At 52.6% G+C, this 27,790-nt stretch overlaps 1 protein-coding gene across 1 annotated transcript in view; it reads left to right on the forward strand.

Annotated features, from left to right (window-relative positions):
* CHST8 (carbohydrate sulfotransferase 8) overlaps positions 1 to 27,790 on the forward strand; it is a 121,077-nt gene that overhangs the window by 50,295 nt on the left and 42,992 nt on the right. The window contains exon 2 of the mRNA XM_004284146.3: positions 4,990 to 5,205. Within this exon, the coding sequence (XP_004284194.1) occupies positions 5,076 to 5,205 (130 nt within the window). The 5' untranslated portion in view covers positions 4,990 to 5,075. The remainder of the gene's footprint in view (positions 1 to 4,989; positions 5,206 to 27,790) is intronic.

Here is a 27,790-nt window from a genome sequence, read left to right on the forward strand (position 1 = left end):
GAGGTACACATGCTCACAAGATTGGAGGTACAGCCAGGGCAGGGGTGGGGAGGGACTCAGTTTTTCTACCTGTAGAATTACTACTCCACGACCCTGTTCCATTGTCATAAAACACCCTGAAAATATAAGACGTTCTGGGCAGAGATGATACCCAGAGTAGCAGTGGAAGGCACTGCAGCCTGTGACAGCTTGGCCAGGCTCTCAGGACCCTCTTGCTGTGGCTGTTCGTCTTCCGTTCATCCTCTTTGTATGCGCAGTGGTGGGAAGCTGGGCTGTGGTGTTCCCAGTGGGGCAGTGGGGATATGGCTTGGGGCTGTTTGAGCCTGATTTATGCCTCGGCCTTCACCTTAGCGTCCCCTTTCCCTCCCCCTGCAGAGAGCATGGGGGATTGGAAGGACTCCCTGCCTTGTAACAGGGGATGCATATCAGGTGAATTGCTTCCCCCAGGAATGGGGTGCTGTCATGCCTACTTGGGTGTGCCAAGGCTGGGCCCTGGCCATTTCAGGACCCAGGTCAGCGCGCGCGCGCGCGCGCGCGCGCGCGCGCGCACACACACACACACACACACACACACGTGGCAGCGGTGGGGCAGGAGTCTGCAGCCCCGCCTCAGAGTCTCAGCACTTGCAGCCATTTGTCATCCTCACAGAGCATTGCAACTTTATGCCTAGGCATAAAAACTGGAGGGACTCGTCCCAGAGTTTGCTGCTGCTTCCACCACTGCCGTGAGAGCAGTTATAATTAGCTGCAGGATTTTAAGGACCTGAAATCAAGAAGAACCCCATCTCAGAAGTAAGCAGGAGCCACACACATGGAGGAACTCGTCTGACAAAACAGATGGAGGTGGTGTTCTCAGGGGACTGGGCTGTGTGCTTTGTTTCAGCAAAGAGCAGATGAGTTACTGAGGCCAGGAGGCTGAGGAGGGAAGCCGGGAGGTCAGCCCCAGCGCCAGCCTCGGTGCGGGGCAGAGCTGGAGGCGCAGCCCCCTCTGCTGCCCTGGCAGAACGCTTGGTGCCAGGTTCAAGGTGACGGCAGTGCCTGGCTCCATTCTCCTCAAGTTGCCATAGCAGCCTGTCTCCCGATGAGCAGCTTCTCCTGGAACCCTCAGCTGGGAGGGACGTCATTCTTCGCTCCTGCTTCGCTCCTGCCCGGTTAGAGAAGGAGACTGACTAGACAGAGAACTTTCCTGGGCCCGGGGTCTGCACACCAAGTGAGTGCACCCGGTGGGCATGTGGCTGGATGCATCCTGCTGCCTCCAGCGGGACCCAGAGTCCTCTGGGTGACTGGGGCGAGTGTCTGGGCCTTGGAGCCTCCACAGCCACGTGTGTCCTTGGAGCCGTCCGTCCGTCTGCCTGCCGGCCCTTCGCCACTGGAGGTGCGTGTGTTTTGTTGGCTGAATTCCCAAGTCCTTGCTTGTGCCCTGAAGTGAATTTTCTAGAGACGAATTTTTAAATCAGATAAATAAGGAAATAGGAGAAATCCTTGGCCCTGCCCTGTGTCCCAGGAGGTGTTTACAAGATTAATTGGATTTCTTTTTCTTACTGTAAAAATTGGTGGTGTCATTCAGGCCTCAGGGAGAGAAGCCGCTGGGAGCGCTAGGAATTGGGAGAAGGGCAGGACCTTCTGAAAACTCAGCGGGCTGTTTATTTTTCTTGCCTCACCCCTCCCCCTTCCACCCCCAGTTATTTGAATTTTCTTATTGTCTGTTGGCCTTGGAAGGGAAGCAGGGAAGTAGGGGAGGCTTTTCCACTTGTCGTCAGAGCCGAGGGTGATGCAGCACGTGCAGAGGATGCCCCAGTCCTCCCAGCTGGGGGCGGAGGCCGGTGAATGTGTTTATGGGCCCCCGGGCAGCCCGGCCCCAGCCTGTGGTAGAGTGTGGTGTCCCCTTCCCAGGCAGCAGCTCAACTCCCTGGAGAGGGAGACAGCCTTTGGACAGCTCTCCCCACGGCCTTGAAAATAACGTGTGACTTTGAAGACAAGGACCCTCATGGGAACAGTAGTGGATCAGATGTGCATACCCTCTGGAGTGTCTGGTGGTCTGCTGGTGACCTCTCAGCTACCTCCCTTTAAAGGAAGGACGTTCCTATGGATAATGTGATGTTGGCCCCCTCCTGGGGCACTGAAGACTGAGCCAGACTGTGAACTAGTCTCCCAGGAGGGGAGGCATGCTAACCTTTGATTCTTGTTTACGTGGAGCAGGGAGTTAGCCAATCAGATGGTCTCTCAGTGAGAGCCCCCACTGGGAGGAGTGTCGCGGGGGGTGGGGGGGTGGCGGGGGCGGGGGAAGGCTGGGGTCTGAGGCTTAAGGGCTGGGTCTGGGCAGGGGAAGCCAAACACAACTCTAACACCAGCTTCCCTGGGCTGGTGGGGGAAGGGGCTTATATTCTCTTGGGGGCCAACAAAAAAAAGAGTCACTGAAATGAGACACTTGAATGGTTGACGCTCCTGCCACAGTGAAGGTGCAGGTCCTGGGGCTGTGTTCTCTTCTCCCCCAGATTTGGGGGCGGGGATGTGGTCCTCATCCTGGCTCCAGGCACATGGGCTGCTGGAGCCTGGCTCCACTGGGCGGACTTGGTTTGGGCAGGTTCAGAAACAAGCGAGGACAGGTCGTGGCTGCAGGACAAGGGGAATCGATACTGGCTTGAACGGCGACAGTGTGACAGATTAGGAAGAAAAAGGGACTGACCAGCTCTCTGTACTCACTTCTGCAGGGCCAGCCACTGTACAGACAGTGCGATGATGATCACATGTGCGTCTGAGTCCCCTTTTCTCATCCAATAGAGTCTCTGGGTCGAGATCAGGCAGCTCTTTATTAGCTGTTTAACCGGGCCGCTGTGTACACTGGCCATCAATTTGCCATCCTGTCGTCCCGCCTTCCTCTCTCCTTCCCTCTCCCCCTCCTTAGATCAGATCAGCCTCCTGGCCTCGTGTCTGACTCTGCAGGCCGGTGTGGCTGCAGGAGGTGTGCCAACACCACGGCCAGCATAAGCTGGGTGTCCTTACAGCTGCGGCCTTGCTTATAGGCTTACCCGGTGGGTCCTGCACTCAGGGCCTGTCTTCACTGAGGGAAGGGCCTGGGAGACCACAGGGTGCCGGGCATGCTGTGGGCAGCGCTGAGAGTGGCCTCGTCCTTTCCCGGAGCCTGGGGCCCGCGCTCTCGCATCTGTGTCTTTGCAGGATGATGAGCCAGGTCCCCAGGACAGTCCCATCTGGGGCAGCCATGGAGGGGGAGGCCACAGCCCTTCATGAGGGGCTTCAGGGTCTGAGCCTTTGGGGACACGTGGCTACCCATTTTCACCCACCGCAAGCCCAGGGTGGGAGTGTCCCTGGTGACGGCAGGAAGCAGCCATCTCTCTCTGCGGCAGGGGCCACTGCAGCGAGGTCAGGGCCAGCTGGAACCCCAACTCCAGAGCCAACTCCAGAGGCAACCCGAGCCCGGCTCAGCGCTGCCTCCCAGACATAAAAGCTGGGAGGCCGTGGGAAACCCCTGCTCGGGCCAGCCCAGAGAGCCCGGCATTCACGCACGTTCCCGTGCGTGGAGGCCTGGAGCAGGTTAATTAAAGTTAACTGAGTGAAAAAATAATTACAGAGACTGTAGAGGGGAGAAATCTAAACCTGCAGTTTAACTCTCCTCAGCCTCAGAGCTTTGCTGAGCACCGTCTAGTCCTTGGGAATCTGTCTGGGCAGAGGAGGGAGGGGCTTCTCTTAATATCATTTCCTGCTTCGCGCCCCCCAGGTTGGATGCAGAGGGGGAAGAGTTAGGGTTTCCTCCCCCAGCACCTGGGTGCCAGGTCGCAGATGGGTTCCCTGACCAAGGTATCGCACCAAGGAGACCCTGGGCAGGGGCCATCCTTGTGCCGAGCAGCACATCTGGTCTGGGGCCCCATCAGCCACCCAGCTGTGCTCTTGGAGGCCGCTGGAATCTGCCCCCCTGGCCTCAGCCTCCCTCGGGCACTACCCTGTGCCAGGGAGGGGCAAGTTCCCAAGGGCTCCTTGGGTGGAAAGAGGGTGGTATCCCTGGGCCCGGGCGGGTAGGACCCAGTGAAGGTAAGGGGACCCTAGGCCAGGGATCAAACCCACGCCCCCTGCAGTGGAAGCATGGAGTCTTAACCACTGGACCACCAGGGAAGTCCTGGGGTACCCCCATCTTGACCCACAGCCTGGCCCAACCGATGTCACTTGGTTGGTACTGGTGTATTTGCAATTTCTTCTACTTCAGGAGGAACGAGGGTTGGGACGAGCCACGCAGGCATGCTCTGGGTCTGCAGCGGCCAGAGCAGTGGGGGTCCATCTGCAGGGACACAGCCTCTGAGCCTGGGGTCTGTCAGATCTGGGTCTGGCTGCCCCGTCTCAGCTCCAGGCCCCAGGGCTTTGAGAGCAGGGACAACCGTGATCTGGCCAGAGCTTCAGCTCCTGCAGGTGTGACTGTCCAGTGGAGCCTCGATCCCACCAGCCCATCCTTCAGTCTGTCAGGGAGGGAAAGCTCTGGCTGGTGGGGGTGGGGAGTCACTCAGTCCCTGACATCCTCTGGGCCTGGGAGGCTCCTTCTCCCAGCCTCCAGTTCCATGGAGACCCTTGTCCCCAGCACCCTGTAAACAGGAGCCAGGGCAGAGAGAGACCCAAGAGCTTTTCTGTCCACCAGGCCAGTTGCGAGGGAGAAGGACCCAGATTCCTGCCTGGACATTGCAGGGGTGTGACCGCTGTCCCCAGCTGTGGGTGTTGGGGCTCCATCCTGGGCTCCCCTGGGCAGGAACTGGGCAGTGTCTCTCCATGGTTTTTCTAGGGGTGCAGATACAGGAGACCCTGGCAGGAAGCTGGTGTCTTGGCCACAGGTGGTGACCGGGCTTCCCTTCACCTCCTTGGGCTTGAAAACGTGAAAGGGACGCACCTGAGTAAGGGTGGAGGGATCCAGGATTACGCTGGTCAAGTGCAGCGACTGGGGCCCTGGGCCTCAGTGATGGACCGTCTTTCTCCTCTGCTGCTCCGTAGACTGTGGCCTGATGGACACCTGGTGTGGACGATGAGGGAAGAACGCGCCTCCCACACCCGAGAGGTGACCCCAGAGCGAGCCCCGGATGGCCCCGCGAGCAGGAACGATGCGGCTGACCTGCATGTTCTCGTCCATCCTGCTGTTTGGAGCCGCGGGCCTCCTCCTCTTCATCAGCCTGCAGGACCCCACAGAGCTCGCCCTCCAGCAGGTGCCAGGTGAGCCCTCACTCTCCGCCCCGCCGTCTGCTGCCCCGGCTTTCCCGCTCGAGGCGCAGGTCTCCGCGCTGCTCTGGTGCCAAGGCAGGGGTCCTGGCCTCAGGGTGGGCACACAGTGTCTGTTGTCAGACCACCAGCCCCAGGGTTCTGGCCTCTGGCCTGTGCACTCTTCTGGGGAAGGACAGCCAGGCTACCCATCGCTCAGCTGCTCCCTGCCTTTGGTGAAACCCAGATTTAAGGAGGATTCTGCCACCTGTCGGGGCCTCTTCCACATGGTCTCGGACACCCGAAGATGAATGCCTTCTCCCTGAGCCCGGGCCTCCCAAATGGGACTCTGATTCTCTGCCCAGCCCCGGGGACCCCTCAAATGCAGGGAGGTCGGGGTACCTCCTGGCTTTGTGAAGCTGAGGTGGCTCCTGCTGGCCCCCCACCTGCTTCCTCCTGACGCACTGGAGGGAAGCACCCTCCCTGACTCAGAGGTGGGGTGGCAGTGAGGGGAGAGCAGGAAGGATGGTTCTGGAGACTCGGGGTGGACAGGATGTGGAGAGGGGAGCTCAGGCCAGGCCCCTCTTGCTGGGACACAGAGAGCACGGCAGGGCTGGAGGGCATCTGGCTCGGGGCCAAGGCCAGGGATCACTCTGCTCTGGGGTGAGAGGAGAGCGTTGCCAGGCCCGAGCACCAGCATTTCCCAGCAGTGGTCCCAGAGGCCTTGTTAGGGGAGAGTCCGTGATGACAGCCCTCTGCTCCAGGACACGAACAGAATGAGAGAGGTGTGGAGGCTGGGGAGTTAGGCAGAGGGATTCCTGTGCCATCCCTGCCCGCAGCCCGTAGCACAGGAGCGCGGGACACGGCACTGGGGCCCCTGGCCCTGAGTGCGGAGGGCTCTCAGGCCTGCAGCCTCCCCGCTCAGCACCCCCTCAGCCATGGCTCACACGCTCAGGGCAGCCCGCACCCGGGCTCAGACTGGGGGCCTGTAGGCAACACGCGGAAAGGCAGAAGAAGCACCAGGAGGCCAGAGCTGGGGCCCTGGGCCTGGCAGCTGCTCTCAGAGGCCCTGGTGGGAGAGGCTGATGAGTTGATTCTCTCATCACAGAGAGTCAGCTAGAGGCAGCCCAGGCGCTGGGTCTCCAGGAGACAGTGGGTGAGTCAGTGGGGCTGACTCACGCTTGGGCCGGACCCTCCTAGCGGGTGGCTGTCGAAGGGGGTCTGGCTGCTTCCTGGCTTCTGGAGAAGCAAAAGCAGGGACCCATGACCGAGTTGGTCCCCTGCGGAGACTTTGCAGCCCCACGTGAGCCCCAGAGTGGCCGGCTCACTGTGTCAGTGGAACCGGGCTCCACAGGCAGTGCCCGCGGGGACACTAAGAGTTGGTCTCTGCAGTTGCGGGTTATATATGCAGACGCGGGCTCCCAAAGAAGGGCCCTCAGACAGGGCTCGGGGTTAATGGCACCGTGTGTCCTCGGCAGAGGTCATGGTGAGTATGTGTGATTGGAGCACACGTGGGCAGAACATCTGCGTTCTATGGGACGAGCCTGGGAGAGAAGGCATGAGTGCGTCTGTGGTGTCCACCTGTGTATCCCATCCGTGGTGTCCTCTGGAGACAGGTGTTATTTTCCTGGGTGGGCTCAGGGTCTGGTGGCCACGACACACACCCCCCCACCGTGCTGTAGCAGCTGGCAACGCAGAGCCCTTGCCCCTCATCCTTCTGCAGACGTGGCTTCCTGTCCCTCCCGCCAGTCAGCACTGCCTTGCACAGCCCCCCCAGTGCATGCACGTGCGGATCTCCTTGATTACTGGTGGGGTGGGAGCCCACCGGATGGCTGGGGTTTCTGGGGTGGGCTGGAGTGGTGAGCAGGAGGGGAGCGTGGAGCCTCAGCCGGCAGGGCGTGTAGGATGGCAGGAAGCGGAGGTTCCCCTCCCGCTGCAGCCGGGGATGGCAAAGGCCTGGCAGACCCAGGCAAGGTGCACACCTGGGTCTTGGGCTCCTTTCCTCGGGCTGTAGATGGAGCTGGACCACCCCCTCGCCACATGCCAGGTGACGGGCAACCTGGATGTTCTACGGAAATCACCTCAAACACAGTCATAAAACCTTAAGTAATGCTTACATTACTTTCCCTGAGCAAAGTGTTCCTGACACAGGCTGTTTGTGTTGATTTGTTGCTATTCATTTATTCTTTCCCTGTACTTCTCACAGCAGCCTAATTGTGATTCGGTACCAAGAAAGCAATATCAAAGTAATTTTCCACAACATTAGTTACAATTTTCTTCTGATCTTTCAAGTGAAACAGTCCCATCCTGTTGGCTTCTTTGAGCATATAAACCTTGATTACATTTATCTGTTGGAAACCAGTACTTACAAAGTGTATGTATCGAGTTGCATGGGTGGGTGGCCCCAAGGGCCCTGGACAAGTCAGGATTTCTACCCACGGGAGGTGTGGATGTGTGGGGTCTGCCCTGTCATCTGGATCAGGCAAGGCCGATGGTGGGGGGCACCTTCAGAGGAAATTCCACACAGGCTACTCTGGCTTTCCCAGCAGCAGAAACTTCCCTGGGAACGGAGTGTCTGGTACCCGCTGTTGGTGGCACTGATCAAGGTGGAAGGGGGAGGGTGGGCAGGTGAAGATCCAGAAACAAGCTTGAGAAGGCGGGCAGAGCCTGTAGCTGTTTGTGGTCCCTTGGGGTTGGGGGTGTCCTTCAGATTTCTCCCATGCAGCTACCAGCTGTTAAAAGCACCTGAACTTCTCAGAGACCAGTCAGCAAATCTCACCTGGTTTGTGCATTAGATGCAGTCCTGTGGGGCTGCCAGCTTTTGTAAACCAAGCGATATTTTCCAAAATGTTTGCTATATTTTATTTATTTATTTATTTTTTGTGGTACGCGGGCCTCTCACTGTTGTGGCCTCTCCCGTTGCGGAGCACAGGCTCCGGACGCGCAGACTCAGCGGCCATGGCTCACGGGCCCAGCCGCTCCACGGCACGTGGGATCTTCCTGGACCGGGGCACGAACCCGCGTACCCTGCATCAGCAGGCGGACTCTCAACCACTGCGCCACCAGGGAAGCCCTGTTTGCTATATTCTAAATCAAACCTCCTGGAACATAAATCACTGCCGGTTAACCTACCTTCATTCTAAGATTAGATTTTCTTGGGTATCAGAATCCACCTATCCTACTATTTTTCAGTCTCCAATATTGCCAGGCCCTGAGGCCTCAGGAAACTCACTTCTTGACCCAGGAGACTACACTTGCCCCTTCCTTAAGTGGAAGAGAGCAGACCAGAACCGGGAATAACACATCCCGATGTGCTGGCCCTGGGGGTACAAATGGTGCTCTCCACGTGTGTGTCTGGACACCCTGACTTTTTATGAGCTGCCTGTCTTTACTATGAACGTTGTATTATGGAGAGCTTGGAACACACACAAAGGTAGGTCAGCATAATGCAATGAACCCCATGCGCCCAACACCCAGTAGCCTCAAGAGGGCCCCATCCGCAGCCCCATCCACTTCTCTCCTTTTGAAGCGTATACCATATGGCCTGTCAATTCAGCCATCAATTTTTTTTTTTAATTTCTATTGGAATATAGTTGATTTACAATGTGGTGTTAGTTTCTGCTCTACAGCAAAGTGAATCAGTTATACACATATATCCAGTCTTTCTTTTTTTTTTTTTAAATTATTTTTGGCCACGCCACACCTCATGCAGGATCTTAGTTCCCCGACCAGGGATCGGACTCGTGCCCCTTGCAGGGGAAGCACAGAGTCTTAACCACTGGACCACCGGGGAGGTCCCTATCCACTATTTGTTAGATTCTTTTCCCACGTAGGTCATCACAGAGTATCGAGTAGAGTTCCCTGTGCCATACAGTAGGTTCTTATTTTATCTACTTTATATATAGTGGTGTGTATATGTCAATCCCAATCTCCCAATTTATCCCTCCCCCCCTTGCCCCGCTTTACCCCCTGGTAACCATAAAGCCATAACTATTTCAATATATTTCTCAGTTTAAAAGATAAGAACTCTTTTTTTTTTTTAACATTCAACAGTTCTTTAATCTCACCACATGACCAGTGTTCACATTTCTAGTGGTCCCACAAATACCATAAACACCTTTATTTCCAATTTGTTTTATCCAGTATCCAGATAAGGCCCACATGTCGCAGTTGGTGGATGAGTCGTTTAGGTCTGTCTCAGTCTATAAGAGGCCCTGCACACCTTTATTTCTCTCTTGCTGTTTATTGGAGGAAACTGGGTCGCAGGTCCTGTGAGTTTCCCACAGCTGGGGTTTTTGCTGATTGTGCCTGTTTGGTGTAGCTCAGCACAGCCTTCTGCTCTTTGTATTCCCTATAAATTAAGTAAATTTAGCAGCTTGATCGGATGCAGGTTTGGTTTCTTCTTTCTTTCTTTCTTTCTTTTTTTGGCAAGAATTCACGTGTGGTCCTATGTTCTTCCGTTGGGAGACGCACATCTGCCCAGCTTTCTTTTGGTATGTCAGTTAGCCACTGACCCTGTGCCTAGACCGTCCATTCATTTGGGGCTGTACAACGCGATGTTCTTTTTTTTAAAATTATTTATTTTTGGCTGTGTTGGGTCTTCGTTGCTGCGCGCGGGCTTTCTCTAGCTGCAGCGAGCGGGGGCTGCTCTTCGCTGCGGTGCGCGGGCTTCTCATTGCGGTGGCTTCTCTTGTTGCACGGGCTCTAGGCGCACGGGCTTCAGTAGTTGTGGCACGTGGGCTCAGTAGTTGTGGCTCACGGGCTCTAGAGCACAGGCTCAGTAGTTGTGGCGCACGGGCTCTAGGCGTGCAGGCTTCAGTAGTTGTGGCACGTGGGCTCAGTAGTTGTGGCTCACGGGCTCTAGAGCACAGGCTCAGTAGTTGTGGCGCACGGGCTTAGTTGCTCCGCGGCATGTGGGATCTTCCTGGACCAGGTATCGAACCTGTGTCCCCTGCATGGGCAGGCCGATTCTTAACCACTGAGCCACTAGGCAAGTCCAGCGATGTTCTTTTTTTTTAATTTATTTCTTTAAATTGAAGTATAGTTGATTTTAATTTATTTCTTTAAATTGAAGTATAGTTGATTTACAATGTTATGTTAATTACTGCTGCACAACAGGGTGATTCAGTTGTACATATATATACATTCTTTTTTTTAATATTCTTTTCCATTATGGTTTATCACAGGATATTGAATATAGCTCTCTGTGCTATACAGGAGGACCATTCTGTACATAAAAGCTTACATCTGCTAACCCCAACCTCCCACTCCATCCGTCCCCCAGCCCCTCCCCTGTGATGTTCTAATCATTATCATTCCTTCTTCATTCTTTTAAGTGGGATGGATGTTGTTTTAATGGGGTAAAAAGAAGCATTGTTAGTGACCCGTGAAGCCAAGGTGAACAGTGGATTGATTGGCTTGTTCATTGATATATTTTAAAATGTGACCTTATGATACAGATTCTGTTGCTGGCACACTACAGATAGGTTGTTTTGTTTTTTTTTTAATGTTTGGTTTTGGCAGAGTGGATTTTCTTAGAGTGAACCGCCCCACGTTTTAGTGAAGTAGCTCTTTACTTTCCCCAAAGCCATGTGGTTGTGATGGGGGGGGGTCTCTGGGGACTGAGGCCAGTGCTGGGGTGCCGACGGAAAAAGGCAGCCACAGTGATGGCTCAGCGGCCCCGAGTGCAGACAGGACAGCCTCTGATGACTTGTTGGTCCATAGCCAGGCCCCAGGGCATTCCTTCCAGGGCATCCAGGAATAATAATAATAATAACAAAAGTTTACCATGTGCCAGGTCTTGTGCTAAGCCCTATACGTGTTTTAATGCATGTAATTCTTATAATAAATGAGGTCCTGAGACTTACAGGATGGACACGCAGAAAACACTGATGGGGGCTAACGCTCCCAGCCACTCACTGCATGCCCACCACTAAGACAAGCACTTCACAAGTACTTAGCACTCATTTAATACTTTCGGAACCCCCTGAGTTAAGTACTATTACACCATTTGACAGACAAGACTCCTGAGGTGAGAGAGGTTACGAGCTGTGCCCAGGGCCATAAAGCTTTGGGCTTCAGAGCCCGGATTCATCCTTAGGCAGCCGGCTGTTGCCCACGGCACCTACTGCCTTCCCAACAGCAGTGATGCTCACTCGGTCTGGCCTGTCTGGTCCCAGAGCAGAACCTGGCAGAGAGAAGAGGATCAAAGAGGCATGAAAGAATGTGCGTGCGAAGAGCTCCCAGTGCATTAGGGGCTGGAGTGAGACCCGGGGATCCAGACTAGTGGCTGAAGACACAGCCAGGCGCTGGGCCCCCTGCGCCCTTGGAAGACTGCAAAGAGCGAGCCTTTGCAGGCTCAGCGGGAAAGCTCTGGGGATTCTGAGGGTGCAGGGGCCACCGGAGAGCCCACTCCAGTGACTGCATGTCGTGGACCTGTGGGCAGAGGGGGAGAACACAAGTATAAGGAGAGTGGCTGGGAGGGGTTGAGGGAGACTGGAAGAGATGGCAAGGCCTGGGGCAGGCAGGCAGGGACTGGAGAGGGTGGGTCAGGGCCATCGTGGGGTGGCAACCCCAGAGTTGGTGACCACATGGGTGAGAGGACGAGGAGGGTGAGGAAGGCAGCCGTCAGGGTTCAGGGTGACTCTAGCGCAGAGCGTCTGTCTCTGCTAGATGGGGGTTAGGGTGCCACTCACCGAGGCAGACACTTCAGACAGGGAGTGGTCAGAGGAGGGAGCTGGAGACCACATGTTCTATTTTGGGCAGATGGCATCTGAGATGCTGGGCAGGGTGTGTGGAGTTGCACTGTGACTCCTCCATCCAGGGTTCCAGACTCACAGGTCACAAGAACAGGCGAGAAAAACAGGAAGCTCCCACCCTGCCCATCCCTCCTCCACCTGCATCTTCATTCACACAGGTCACACACTCACGCCTTCGCTCTCACACACCCGAGGGCAAGGTCCTGGCTGGAGGAGTCGGGAGGGCTTCCTGGAGGAGGGGAGCTGTGGATTGCTTGTTGGCCTTCTCCAGGGCACAAGAGGTGACGAGATGCTGACCTCCAGCAGAAGCAGTGACGTGGATTTGGATGAGACTCAGTGGGAGCCCGTGGTCTCTCTCCAGAGTGCATGATGCTAAGTATTGTGCCCAATATCTCACAGTTAGGAATTAACAGAGCCAGAATTGACTCAGAAATTGACAGAGCTCCTGCTTTGGTCCCCTGGAGGCAGGGCTGCGTTGGCTGGAGAGAGCGTGGCCCTCACTCTCGGTTCCATGGTTACCAGGGACACATGGCCCTGCCTGTGCCCATGTGCGGGGGTCAATGTCAGAGGGTTTGTCTTGTTCCTACAATGACTGTCTTTGCCTAGGTGTGACCCCTTGTAGCCCTGAGACACCACCAGGCCAAAAGCCCTGGGTGAGCCAGGGCCACAGGGGTAACTGCTGAGACGCTCTCAACAGCTCACCCACGTGAGGGTGATGGAGTAACCAGAAGCGCGGTGGCCGTCCCTCCTCCCCCTTCTCTGGGCAAGGTGGCCTTGGGGTAGGGGCAGCCTGCTGGAGCTGGTGTGCCTGAGCCCACACTCCTTCCCGGGCCAGGGGAGCCAGCCCCACCAGTTTCCATGGAGCTGTCTGCTTTGCCCAGGCAGGTGGGTTTTACTAGAATCCTGTCGAGTCTGTCTCCTGAAACCTTTTTCGAACAGCACTGGGAACATCATAGATATTTCCTACAACCCTTGTGAAACTGACACCTCCTTGTTGTGACTGTGAATATCAGAAGTGACATGTAATTGCAGTGATCCGTCCTGTTAAGTAGCTGGCAATATATCATTGCAAAATCAGCAGGGCTGGGACTCTCAGAACCCAGTGTTTCTAAACAACGCACCTGCAAGCGTGTGTGTTCAAACTCTCTTCACCAAACGCCGCCCAGGGCTCACGAAGGCTGCCTCACCTGCCTCGCCTCGCCTTTCTATGACCACAGCAAAGAAAACTTAACTCTGGTTAAAGCCACCCAGTGAGTTTTCGGTTCTTTGGAATGCCCACTCCTTGTCACAGAACGCACTGGGTTCTCGAAGTCAGGGCTGCGGTCAGGATGCTTGTAGCAGTGCTCCTTCCAAGCGTGGCCCTGGGGCTTCCTGTCCCCCCCTTTCCTCTACTCCAGAGTGGCTTTGTGGGGGGTTCTTCCTGGTGCCACAGGGTGAGCAGTGTGCTGGGCTGGGCCAGCCATCACTGTGCCAGCCTAGGGAAGGACACTGGTGGGGTCAGTGTGGACGATTGGATGGTTGGGGACCAGGGGTGGCCAGAGCCCATGGCACGATGGCTGAGCCCCGCCTTGGTCGGGTGGGAGCGTTGAGGCAGGGCCTGCACATTTCGAGGGCACTACTCACACTGTGTTCTATGCTAACTCCAGGGTAGGGTTGATTTCAACTGTGGTGTGAAGGGTGCCCCCTGGAGTTGTGCAGAGGACAGTACTGATGGAGGGGCAGACATGGGACCTCCACGGCAATTGGACAATGAGTGCCAGAAAGGGGGGCCATGTCAGAACACACAGCCCTCAAGTGTGGGCACCAGAGCCCAGGGGGGCTGGTAGGCCCCAGGGGTGCTGGTTTTAGAGCCTTCTCTGAAGTCTGCTTTGGGGGGAGGACCCTCACAGAGCCCTCCCTGGGACGCCCTGACCTCAGGGGTGTCCACTGCGGGCCCGTCTTCAGTGGAAGTTTCTCTGCCCCCATCCTCTCTCACCTGAGACACCGCCCCGGCCTGCAGCCCCCTGGCATCTGCTTCTCTGCTGTGGCCCCCATTTCCTGGGTTCCTCCCTCCCCACTGCAGAAGACGCCCTGGAGGTCTCCAGCTGGAGCCTCACTTTTCCTTTGGTGCGTTCGAATATGCTAAGTGAAAAATAATGAGCATGTAGGAGCTAATAACAGGAATCACCTAATTAAATTAGGAAACAGACATCTTATCACTGTAATCTGAAAACTGATATTAATAGAAAATGGTCCCAGCATTGTTATGCTAAATGTTCCTACGGGTGGGGAAATTAAAAAGGAGAGCAGAACGGAAAATGGGGACAATCGTATCCAATAAGAGCAAGACATGTTTTAAAGGAACTAAAGTAAAATGCTAAAAATAGAATACAGGATCACTGTGAGGCTCTAATGAAGTGATGGACAAAGGTGCCTTTGAAAACCACAGAGCTCCACACACGTGTACAATGATAATTTTTTAAATGAGACAATGTAATTAAGCTTCAGCGTGCAGGAAACCTAGTAATAGTTATCGTTTATTGGCACCAGGCACTGTCTCGGGTGCCTTTATTTCATCTTCCTTCACCCAGTGAGACACAGGCATCCCTGTCCTCAACTTACATTCAGAGAGGTTAGGTCAGTTGCCCAAAGTCCCACAGCCAGAGTGGCCGGAGCTGGGATTCGAACCCAGATCTGCCTGCTTGCAAAGCCCTTTGCCCTCCTCACCTGTTGCTGCTGGTTAATGTCACGGTCAGCAGTTCCTGTATTTTCTGTTTTTCCACCATCTCCTCAAAGGGTATTTCTTGCCGACACCCAGCAGATTTCTTGGCAGCCAGACTCCCCGCCCCAACCCCAAGGCTCCTCTGGCGTCTTGGTTAATAAAACCCACACAAAGACACCTTCTGAAATTACAGTGCAGCTGGGAAACTGGGGCTCCCATTGTGTCCGGGTCTGGGCGGGGCTGAGCGGCCGAGCTGGGCTGGCGGTTCCGATGCTCATGCCAACCCCGGAAGCCCCGGTTTCAGGTTGTGTCTCCACAGCAGCTGATTGTTCCCCCCCTGCCCCCCGCCAAGCCCCCTCCTGGGAGGTGAATCAGGCTCTGTTCACCTGCGATGTGAGTCATGACTCCGGGAGCCCAGAGCGGGGCTCAGGTGTGGGGTGACCCCTTTCCCATCTGCCCGGCCCAGAATGAATAGGAGGGATCCAGGGAGGAGGACGAGGGCTCAAGATCTGTGTGTGAGATGCCCCAGAAGTACCTCGTCTGGGCCACCGTGGGGAGAGCACCTGGGCCGGCATTAGCAGGGACATGCACCCCGTACCTCCCCACCTCTGTGCCCATGCACCAACCGGGCATCTTCAGTGGGGGGATGGAGGGGGAGTCAGTCACCTGACATCAGAGCCAGGCCCCCCACTCAGCCCAGAAGCTCTGCCAGGGAGAGCAGGACAGGGCGAGACTTCAATCCCAAAGTGGCACGGGGCTCTGGGGGTGGCCTCCTGCCTGGCTTGCCTCTCCACTCAGCCCCACGTGGTCTGCAGTCTCAGGGCTCTGGGAGAGAGGCTAGGGAGACAGTGAATCTCACCGCCAGCTTGGGGAAGGGTCCGGTCGGGTCCTAACATGTGCTTCTCTAGGCCCTGCTAACCTTCCAGAAGTCCTAGGTTGCTAACGTGGGCAGCAGAGAAGTGGTTCTCTGCCAGAACCTGGTCTAAGGACAAGGCTGTTGCTACGACTGCCATCCTTCTCCGTAGCTGGTTCTTGTTTTTTTAAACCCCAAAAATGTCATGGTTGTAGTTATGACAACAGAAGTGCTGGAGGCTGATTCTGGAGGCCGATGCGGGTCCGTGGTGAGGTGGGCCGATCAGGGATGCCCTCGGGCCAGGCCAAGGGGAGCTCTCACCTGGGCACCGACTGCCTGCCGCCGGGTGGGCATGCCGGCCCCTCCTATTATGATGATGCCTGTCTTGTAGCCTTCGGGTCGGTGTGGGTCTCCTGCCCAAAATCTTTGCAGGAAGTTGGGTGCTCAGGCAGGTGCCATCTAAGCCAGAAGCCCATCTTACCTGTCTGCTGGTATTTGCATGGTAAAGCTTATCTCCCAGGATTTATGGCTCTGCAGTTTTAACTTGAATCATGGTAGAACTCAGTGGACGATTCTTGCTTTTAAAAGTTTGTATTTATCTGGGAAAAATAGCTGAACTTAAATGGGTTCCATTGTCCCCAGCAGCTGGCTGGCTCCTGCCGGAGGGGTGAAGAGCCCCGGGGGGGTCTTCCCATTCTCCGTCTGGGGTCCAGGCAGGAAGCTGCGGGCTGCCTCTTACCGAGCCCTGCGGCCCAGCCATGGCATTTCCCAGCCCTCCTCAGCAGTCCTGAAGACCGACCACCTATAGAGCAGGCTCTCCCCGCCCAAGCTACCTGCTCACCCCAGCTTGGTTGTCCTCAAAGCAGGCCAAGGGTCCAGTCCCTGGCCAGTGGTTCTCAGCCCAGGTGGTTTCCAAGCTAGGTTGGACCGAGGGGGTGATCTGTGAACCCCTCACCACGTTTTGGTTGTGTGTCTGAATGTGCTTAGGTCCTGGGAAGAAAAGGCAGCCTGGAAGGAGTCTGGGACCCCCACTCTACCTCTCCAAAGGCTACAAGCATCTGTGGGTGCTTTCGACCTTTGCCCTCAGGGTCTGGGCCTGCCCCGCAGGGAGGGAGATAGGAAAGAGGAAGGGATGAGGGGGAATGTCAATTTAAAAAAATGGTGTTGGGTCACCAGGCCCATCAGAAAAAGTATCAGCGCAGAGCTGCCAGGGCTGGGAGACCCCAGGGAGCGGGGTGGGGGAGGGGAGGGGGGAACAGATGGTCCCTGGCTCCTGGGGCAGGGCCGCCGCTCAGCCTTAGCCAGGAGCGCTGTGTGGAATGCGGGCCCAGCGTGGCCAGATCCTCCTTTTCATTTTTTAGTTTTTCAAAGAAACAAGGAATCCGTAACATATAATTTCTTCTGATTTTTAAGTGGCAGCTCAAACTTTAGAAGGTGTTTTTACAGTTGGTCACGCTTGTCACCGCCTGTTGGTTGGATGGGCTGGAAGGAGAGGCTGTGTCCATTCTCCTGCCCTCCCTCAGGCTGAGACTTGCCCCCTCCCACCCTCCCTAGCTACTCCCCCCGCACCCCCGCCCCAGGACAGAGAGGTAGTGGGTCTCCCTGGTGGGCAGGGAACTCGTTATCTTTCCAGCCCCGGCAGGACTCACTCCAAGCCAGGCCCCAAGGGAGTGCTGGACAGAGCTTCTCCAGGTGTCTGCTGACCAACGGTGGCTTCCCAGAGCCCGAGGGGCCCCTGCCCAGTTCAGGGGGCCAGGAGCCCTGCCAGATCACTGTTCACCATTCGGGCCTGGGACCTGGGGGGCCCAGAAGATGACTGGGTAGCGGAGGTGCCAGGGAGGCAAGGGCCAGGGAGTGGCAATGGCACTGGGGCTGCGAGTGGGACCTGAGAGTCCCAGTAGCACCCAGGGAGGTGGCACCTGGCGGTGTGTTCTGGGCAGTGACAATGGTATGAGTGCCAGGTGCCTCCTGTGTCCCAGGCGCTGCACTTTACCTGCCTTATAGATATTTCCACACTCACAGCTGCTTGTTTCCATTTTATAGGTAGGGAAACTGAAGCACAGGAGGCAAAGTCACTTGCCCAAGGTTACACAGCCCGGAAGTAGCAGTGCCTAAACTAGAACCCAGGTCTTTGGATCCCAAAGACACAGGGTCTTATGGGTGACTGACAGCCGCTCAGAGCTGAGACACACACTGTTGGAGGACCAGCCTGGGAGCCTGCACGCAGTGCCACGCTGATGTGTGGGGTGTACTCCATTCCTGTGTGTTGCAGACACGTTCTGGTTTGCGCCTAGATCGGCTGGTGAAGGACGGGGACCTCTGTGAACGTGTGTGTGTCTGGCTCTCATCCGCGATCCTGTGTACAAGTGTGTATGTGCACAACCATGAGGTGTGTGCGCGCCTCGGGCTCACAGCTCACATGGGGAACGCTTCCCACTGAAGTTTGTGGCCGCCTCCTTGGAGGGCACACTGACGTTCCCACCTGCCACGGGCAGGCGTGGGACACACACAATCAGGGCCTGGGCTGGGACGAGCGACTCGGGCAGCAGCGTGGGAGTTGTCACCACAGAAGTGGGTGAGGAATGAATTGCTATTCCAGCAGGAACTTGGCAAAACCAGTTATTGTAACCCCCTGCCCGCGACCGGGACAGACCAAATAATGAAATTACATTCTTAATAGGTCAGGTCGAGTGACGGCTGCTCGAATTAGTTCCTTCCCAGAACCCGGCCAGAAGTAGCAGCAGTAATTAAAGGATTTTCTGGGCTTAAACCAAGTCTGCTCGTCAAGCAGGTACAATATACAGGGCTTGCAAAATGTGTGTGGGCCTTGTCCCTTCCTGGGGACTGGGATGAAAGTCGGCGAGAGCAGTCCCAACGTGGCCAGGCACTGGGATTCTGCAGCGAACCGGACCATGAGGTCCCTGCGCTCATGGAACTCAACAGTGAGTAGGGTGATGGGGAATTCCTGGTGTTCCCCACCCGACTCCCGCCTCCTTCCCAAGCAAGCTGGTCCCAGGAGCCCTGTGATGTTGAGAACTGCCTCCTTCCACTTGGGGACGTGTAAATTAGCGTCTGAGGCTGAAACCGTGCTGGAACTTCCCACGCACCAGAGAAAGAGAAAGGAAGGGCATTAGTGTGGCATGACCCCCCATCTGACCCATCCTGTGTCCTAGAGAGAGGGATGAGGGAGCCAGATCCAACGCTGGAGGTCAGTTGGAGCTCACACCCAGGCTGGAACATCCCTCCCCCGAGCCCGTTTTTCATTTCTTCCATTTGCTTCACTGAGAGGAACACACAGCCCTCCTCGGGAAGCAGAAAATGCCAGAATTCCAAGAAAGCAGATATCGGTAGTGTGGCTGACAGAGGTGATGTGCCCACCCACCCTGGGCAAAGCAGAACCTACAACTTCCTTAAAACTCCAGAAGGAAAGGGAAATCCCAGGAGCCAGAAAATGAGGCGGATTAGCGAAGCAGCAGTGAGTGCCAGGGGTCGCCTGCCACCGAGCCTGCGGCTAGAGCCTTTTTTTACAAAACACCTTTATTCGGGTATAATTTACATGCCATAAAAGTCACGTATTTTAAGTGTACACTTCAGTGGATTTTAATAAATCTACAGAGCTCTGTAATCACCACAATCCAATTTTAGGATATTTCCACTGTCCTCTGCCCCGCCCCCAATTTCCATCCCAAATCTCTCAGGCGCTTTGCAGTCACTCCCTGTTGCCCCAGGCAACCACTAATCTACTTTCTGTCTTTATCGATTTGCCCATAAATGTAATCATACAATATGTGGTCTTTTACATCGGGCTTCTTTCACTTAGCATCAGGTTTGTGGTCACTTGTCATCATGTAGCCTGCATCAGTAGTTCATCCCTCTTTATTGTTCAATAGTATTCCATTCCATGGATTCTTGGTTTACCCATTCACCAGTTGATGGACTTTTGGATTGTTTATACTTTGGGGCTGTTATGAATAATAGTGCTATGAACATTCACATGCAGGTTTTTTATTTCTCTTGGGCAGATACTTAGGAGTAGACTTGCTAGATTGTGCTAGATTGTTTAGTAACTTTATGTTGAATTTTTAAAGACACTGTTGCCAAAATGGCTACACTGTTTCCATTCCTGCCAACAATGCTCGAGTGTTCCAATTTCTCAACATTCTCATCAACACTTGTTATTATCTGTCTTTCTAATTATAGGCATTCTAGTGAGTGTGCAGTGGTATCTCATTGTGGTTCTAATTTGCATTCTCTAATGACTAGTGTTATTGAGCATATGTTCACGTGCTTAATAGTCATTTGAATATATTCTTTAGTGAAATATCTATTCAAATCATTTGCCCATCTTTTAAATTGAGTTGTCTTTTTATTGAGTTGTTATTTTTATTTTGTAGATACAAGTACTTATTAGATTTGCAAATAATTTCTCCCGTCTGTGGTTCGTCTTCATTTTCTTAATGGTGTCTTTTAAAGTGCAAAAGTTTTTAACTTTGAAGAACTACAGTTCATTTTTTTTTTCTTTTATGGATCATTCTTTTGGCCTTGTATCTAAGAAATCTCTGCTTAACTTAAAGTCATAAAGATTTTCCCCTATGTTTTCCTTTAACGGTTTTATAGTTTTAGCTCTTCCATCTATGTCCATGATCCATTTTGAGTTAATTTTTGTGTTTTGTGTGAGGTAATGGTCTTTTGCACGTGGATATCCAGTTGTCCCAGCACTGTTTATTGAAGGCTATCTTTTCCCCATTGAATTATCTTGCCAGTCTGGTCAAAATAAATTGGTCTTGAATGTAAAGGTTTGCTTCTGGTGTCTTAATTCTATTCCATTGATCTATTTGTTGATCCTTACACCAACAGGACAATGTCTTAATTACTATGGGTTTGTAATAAGTTGTGAAATCAGGAAGTATAAGTCCTCCAGCTTTGTTCATCTTTTTCAAGATTGTTTTGACTATTCTGAGTCTCTGTAAAGACAGTGTAAGTTCCCATGTAAATTTTAGGATCAGCCTATCCTGCCAACAAAAAGCCTGCTGAGATTTTGATAGGTATTGCATTGAATCCAACAGTCAACTTGGGAAGAACTGCACCCTTAGCAATATTGAGTCTTCCAATCCGTGAATGTGGAATGCCTCTCCGTTTATTTAGATCTTCTTTAGTTCCTATTAGCAATATTCTATAGCTTTCAGTATACAAGTGTTACCCTTCTTTTGTTAAATTTATTCCTAAGTATTTTATTCTTTTTGATGCTATAGTGAATGAAATTGTTTTTCTTTTTTCTTTTTTTTGGGGGGGCTGCGTTGGGTCTTCGTTGCTGCGCGTGGGCTTTCTCTAGTTGCAGCGAGCAGGGGCTACAATTCATTGCGGTGGGCGGGCTTCTCCTTGCAGTGGCTTCTCTTGTTGCAGAGCATGGGCTCTAGGCGTGTGGGCTTCAGTAGTTGTGGCACTCAGGCTCAGTAGTTGTGGCTCGTGGGCCCTAGAGCACGTGGGCTTCTGTAGTTGTGGTGCGTGGGCTTGTTGCTCTGCCGCATGTGGGATCCTCCCGGACCAGGGCTCAAACCCCTGTCCCCTGCAATTGGCAGGTGGACTCTTAACCACTGCGCCACCAGGGAATTCCCTGAAACTGTTTTTCTTAATTTCATTTCTGGACTGTTCATCACTAATATAAAGAGATAAAATTGATTTTTCTATATTGATCTTGTCCCTTGCAACTTGGTGATTAATTCTAGTTCTTTTTGTGAAATTCCCTGGAATTTGCTAAATACAGGGCCATGTTGTCTGCAAATAAAGAGCGTTTTACTTCATTTCCAATCTAAATGCCTTTTTTTCCCCATGCCTGATTGTACTGGCTAGAACCTCTAGTACAATATGAAATAGAAGTGGTGAAAGTGGACGTCTTTGCCTTATTCCTGATCTTAAAGGCGTTCATTCAGCCTTTGACCATTAAGTATAATGGTAGCTGTAGGATTTCTATAGATCACCTTTACCAGTCTGAGGAAGTTTCCTTCTATTGCTAGTTTGTTGAAAAAAAATTTTTTTTACCCTAAATGGGTGTTGGATTTTGTCAGATGCTTGTTCTACATCTATTGAGATGTTTTATGGTTTTATCCTTTATTCTGTAAATATAATATATTACATTAACACATCAACCTTGCATTCCTAAGGTAAATCCCTCTTGGTCGTAGTACATAATCTTTTTTATTTGCTACTGGATTCATTTTGCTAGGATTGTGTTGTGGAATTTTTTTTTTTTAATATTTATTTCTTTGGCTGCACCGGGTCTTAGTTGTGGTGTGGGGGGATCTTCATTGCCGCGTGCGGGATCTTTAGTTGCGGCATGTGAGATCTTTTAATTGTAGCACGTGGGATCTAGTTCCTTGACCTGGGATTGAACCCGGGCCCCCTGCATTGGGAGTGCAGAGTCTTAGCCACTGGACCACCAGGGAAGTCCCTGTGTTGTGGAATTTTTTAAGGGATAGTTGTCCGTAGTTTTCTTTTCTTGTGATGTTTTTTGTCTGGCTTTGGTACCGGATTAACATAGGTCTTAGAATTAGTTGAGAGTATTTCCTCCTCCTCCTCCTTTATTTTTCTGGAAGAGTTTGTGAAGGATTGGCATTATTTCTTTTTTAAATGTTTAGAAGAATTTGCTAATAAAGCCATCTGGAGCTGGAAGAGTTTTAAATTACTAACTCAATTTCTTTGCTATAGGTCTATTCAGATTTTCTGTTTCTTCTTGAGTCAGCTTCAGTAATTTATGTCTTTCTAGGGCTTTGTTTATTTCACTCAAGTTGTCTCATTTGTTAGCATAAAAATGTTGATAGTATTTCTTGATATTCGTTAGTGATGGCCCCTCTTTTGTTCCTGATTGTCAATTTTGTAGATCTTTTCAAAGAACCAGCTTTTTAGTTTCACTGTTTTTGTCTTTTTGTTTTTTCTGTTTTCTATTTCATTGATTTCTACTCTGATATTTATGATTTCCTTTTATCTCCTTGCTTTGAGTTCAGTTTGCTCTTCTTTTCTCTTTCTAGTTCCTTAAGGCAGAAGCTTAGGTCATTAATTTGAGATCCTTCTTTTCTAATATAGATATTACACCTATAAATTTCCCTCTAAGCATGGTTTTATCTGGAGTCCACTTTAGTTGTCTCATTTCCTAGATCTCACTTTAAATTTCTGCATGGTCTATTGCTTCCCTCAACCCATATCACAACCTTGGGCTAGCTGAGAATCTGGAATTATTATTTTCAGCAACATTCCTGGGCATGGAATGTTTCCATCTTCTTGGCCTGCTCTACCTTGGTAGAACTTCAACCACCGGGGAACTGAGTCGGGGTGATGGAAGCAGCCCCAGGCTAAAATGCCATAGGCTTACCTTATTCTTCCTGGAGTTCAGTAGAAGTTCTTGAATAAATGTTTCCTAATATGTTGTATACCGTTGGTCAATTTTCAGAGTTCTTAAACAGTTGTTTTGATTTTTTTTTTTCCTGTTCTGTCATTTCTTTGAGGGAAGGAATTTGCCGAGCTCCTCACTCAGTCATTCTAGACGTCCCACCTCCAGGACTGGGGTCTTGATGTCTACAAAGACAGGAGGTGGGGTCTCTGGCCTGACTAAGGTGCTGAACTGGGGTGCAGCCTCTCTATAAATAGCACCCTCAGAAGGCATCAAAGCCTCTCCCCATGGGTCCAGTTTGCTTGGGACAACCCCGATTTATACCTGTGGCCTGGTGCAATTATCATCAGCACTCCCCTCACTCCCGGAAGTGGCTTTATTTTGATGGTAAGTCACTGTGTAAGTGTAATTCTGTAAGAAGAAAATTTAACCAGAAAGGATGGGATGCAAGAAATAATGGTAAGGAAATAAGTTGTAGGTATGTAGATAAATGTGAATATTTACTGTAAAAAAAATAAACACTCATTTTGCAAGTTTAGGAACTGCAATAACATGGAAGTGTGTATGGGGACAGTAATTGGCTTTAAGAATTCTAAGATCTTAATCTTGTTAGGGAGGAAAATAGGGATAGTAATAAACTTTGGACTTTATTTTCAAATGTGGCTCAGCTCTGGAAGTATAATGTATATCTTCTGAGTCTCTGCACTGGCCCCTCTCAGTGTAGCCCCACTCTTAGAGCTGGGCACCTGTTTAATCACCTCCTGTTCACCTCACTGGTAAAAGAGGCTTCCCAGCCTATGGTTATGGGGATGGTGAACCCTCAACACTGGACAGATGAGCTCCACAGCCATTGATGAGTCACTCACAGCCTGGGGAAGAAGGACACTGCACGCCTTGCCCCTATGGTCACATGGAGAGAGAACAAGCGGGGGCTGTGGGAGGCAAGCTAGTAGTATCAAGAGGGTGGGGTGCCCCCTGGTTCCCATGGGAGGATGTCATTGATTTGTTTGAATAATTCCGTGGGCTGGTAGGGCACTGAAACCTGCTCCTCAGGGAAAGCAGAAACTGTGCCTGGTCCCCTTGATAGGTGTTGTTTGGCTAGGGGACCTCATCTGCAGGAGCAGAGTGGGGAGGGGACTTGCAGTGGGGCCATTGGAGGCCCTCCTGATTTCACCAGGTGTCAAGGCAGCATGTGATATTGGGCCTTAATTTTAGACCGACCTTTAGGCAGATTGTCCCACAGAAGCCTAAGAGTGGAAACACCTCACCCTGAGTGGGGGCAGCCCTGAGCTAAAAGCTGGAGAGAGGACGTCCTTGCTGTAGTCTCAGGACTCCCCTCACGCCAGCTAAGGTGCTGGAACCCTGCTTAGCTCCTGCCCTGGTCACCCTCTGCCCTTGCATCCTGCCTATCTCTATATCCATCTCTCTCTCCACCATCTGTCCAACCTCATTTATAGGAACATGCTATAAAACCCCATAGCCCCCTAGTTTGTGATTCCTTCAGAAATGATGTAGGTGGAGACTGTCCAACCAGTGTGGGCCCTCACCCCATGGACAGCAGCCACGCACCAGCAATGAGGCCCTGAGCCCAGCATTGGGGTTTCTGGTACTCACAGCCCCTACCTGCCATAGGTAACCCCAGCATCACCTGGCGCAGGTCCCTCCATCCCTGACACACGTGAAGGGTCTGTAGCCTGGCCACGCTCGCTGCTGTTTCAGGAACCAGTGTAGCTCAGTGGGTGGGTGAAATGAGGTTCCACTTGCCACCTGTGGCTTCTCCCGGTCCGTGGGGATCTGTGGAGGTGCCACATCTTCCAGTATCTTCTCTCCAAGCAGAAGAACAAGGATTGGTGACCCTGGCAGGTACCGTCGCAGCAGTAGTGAAGTGACAGGCTCCCTCCTCAGCTGTCTTTGAGGCACCATCTCAAATGCCACCGGGGCATGCTCACCAGCACGACCCTCTTTCCCTCCCCAGGGTCTTCATTCTTTGAGGCATGTAGCTACCAGGCAAAACCCGAGCATTTCAAACTGTTATTGCCGGAGAGGATGAGATTGGGGTTTTGAATCTGCCAGGTTTTTTTGAGCCACGGGTTCCAGACAGAGCCTGGCTGAGGAGCGCAGGGCTGGGTGAGGGCAGCCTGCATACCACAGCTTCCATCTACCTTGGCACCGGGAGGGGCAGCCACAACTTAGAATAACAGTTCTCAGCCTGGGCTCCACGTTAGAGTTACCTGTGGAGATGTTAAAAAGCTGATGCCCAAGCTGCCCCATGCCTAAGACCAATCAAATCTGAATCTCTGGGGGAAGAGATCCAAGCAGCAGAAGTTTGCAGAGCTCCCCAGGCAACTCCGCCGTGCAAGCGATTTTGAAAGCCATTGGATTCAGAATAGTGTTTCTCAGAATTTAACATAACTACAGATCATTTGGACAACCTGCTAAAATGCAGATTCTGATTCTCTGGGTCTAGGTGGGGCCCAGGATTCTGCATTGATTCTGCAGCAAGGGTTCATAATTGGAATCGTGCTACTTAAAGTGTGGCTGTGGACCTGCAGCAGCCGCAAAGCTTGGGAGCTTCCTAAAGATGCAGGCTCTAGGGCCTGCCACCAGATCTACTGAATTAGAATCTGCATTTTGATAAGATTCCCAGGTGGTTTGAATGCGCTTTGAGGTTGAGACACACTGGTTTAGGAGACTTTTATGGCCCAGCAAGCCTTAGAGAGAGGGGCAGGCTGCTTCCAGGCCTCATCAGAGGTCACAGGCAAACATCTCTTCATCATCAGATGACAAAGCCCAGGCTTGGGTCCTTCCAGAATCCTGACAGCTCTTTCATCTCTTGCTCTCCTACTCTGGGACCTGACCCAGCTGGGTGTGTCCCTCCCTTTGCCTTCCCCATGGCCCCTGCTCCAGCCCCGCCTTCCCTATCCCGCCTCCTGGGGTGGGATCCTGACGCCAGGCTTGCTTACACTGCCCGAAGCCTCAGAACTTCTCCGGCTTTGCAGAGCAGCCTTGCCCATTAGGGAGAAGGCACAGCCTGCTGACACACAACACTGTCTCCAACACAGTGTCCCCACTGCACCCTCCCTGCAAACCCAGCCAGCCCCTCCCTCCACAGGCCCCTAACCCCAGCGCCAAAGACGCCGGCTGCCGCCTTCTCCCACACACCCACTTCTCTCTAGACGGCTTATCCAGGATGCTCGCCCGGCTGTTTTCATGTTTGCCCTGTTGCCATCTGAGCTGCCCCTCTGCTCCAGCCAGTAAAGAACTCCAGCCCTGTCTTCACACAAGTCACTGGCTCACCCTTGGTCCTCCCCTCCCTCACTCTCCCAGCGCTGCTGTTTGGTCCAAGCCATGGGTGTTCTGTGAATGGCCTGCAGCTCCCAATTCACTCTCTGGTTGTGCCATCCCATGCCTTGTCCCCTGCACGATCTGAGCTCTTTCGGGAGCTGGGACTCCCATTCCCAGGGGTGGGGAACCTAGGGGTCTTGGCTGGTGTCTCGCAACTTCTCCTGGAACTGGGGTCAGGGAGGGAAAGCAGACCCAGAGGGCTGGTTTCTGAACTGATAGGGACAGGCCTTGAGGTAGGGCTGATAGGGCTGTGATTTAAGAAATGGAAGATAAGACTTCCTGGGACTGTCGGCTCTGCATCCAGCATGCTTCTGGTTGCCTTAGCAACTCAACAGGTTCAACCTCTTTTCTGGGCATCGCTGTCTGCTCAGACAGGAGGTGACAGGAGTCCTAGAGGTGTGCAGGTCTTCAGCAGGCAGACAGCTCAGCGCCCAGGATGCCCCTCACCTCCTTGCTGGGTTAGCTGACCTCAGTTGTCCTCTAGCTACCTGCATGATCCTGTGATCGTGTCCAACCAGCCAGCCATCCTCCCATCCATCCATCCATCCATCCATCCATCTGTTTATCCAGTAAGCAGTCACTGAGCATATGCTGTGTGCCTGGCCTCATGCTGGTCTCTTCAGGCACGTATATGAGTTCCTGGGCCTCCAGGTCAAACACGAATGCCTCTATGGGTCCAGAGGTAGCTGGGCAAGCCTGGAGGTCAGGAAAGCCATAGACATGCGTGAGTCCATTTAGAAGATATTCTCAACCCATAAACACTGCAATCCTGTCTACCACCCTCTGCCAGGCCCTTATGTACGTGTAATTTGCATAAACGCAGTCACATTCTGCACACTGTAATCTATTTTCTTTCACCTAATGCTACATGGTGGACCTCTTTCCACATAGACACATAAAGATTATTTTCACCCTTTTTAACAGCCTTATGGTATTCATTGTAAAGATGTCCCATTGGTTTATTTAAACACGAAATGGTGTTTGCAGTCTTTGGCTGGTTCATGAATTATTTCTGTTTCCTCTAGGGTCATCTTTATCTGTTTGCTTCTTTTGGTCTCTCTCTCATGTTGGAGGCTGTCCTCAGATGCTTGATGACCCTTAGATATCGATTCATAGTTGAGAGCAGGTCACCAAACACCTGATTGTTTGAAGTAAGGTCGGGGGCAGCCTTTACTTCATAAAGTGTGGGGAGGAATCAGCCATCTACCTGGAGTCTTCCAAGGGAGAGTGTCTTATCTGCTAGGGCTGCCACAAACTACCACAGACTGGGGGGCGTAAACAACAGAAACTTATTCTCTCACAGTCTTGGAGGTTAGAAATCCAAGATCAAGGTGTCAGCAGGGTTGCTTTCTTCTGAGGTCTCTCTCCTTGACTTACAGCTGGCCGTCTCCTCCCTGTGTCTTCACATGATCTGTCTTTATCTGTATTTGAATTTCTTCTTCTTATAAGGACACCAGTTATATTGGATTAGAATCTAGCCACATGACCTCATTTTAACTTCATTGCCTCTTTCAAGTCCCTGTCCGTCACATTCTGAAGTACTGAGGGTTAGGACTTCA

Source organism: Orcinus orca, chromosome 20 (genome assembly GCF_937001465.1).
Source record: "Orcinus orca chromosome 20, mOrcOrc1.1, whole genome shotgun sequence".
Classification (NCBI taxonomy): Eukaryota; Metazoa; Chordata; class Mammalia; order Artiodactyla; family Delphinidae; genus Orcinus; species Orcinus orca.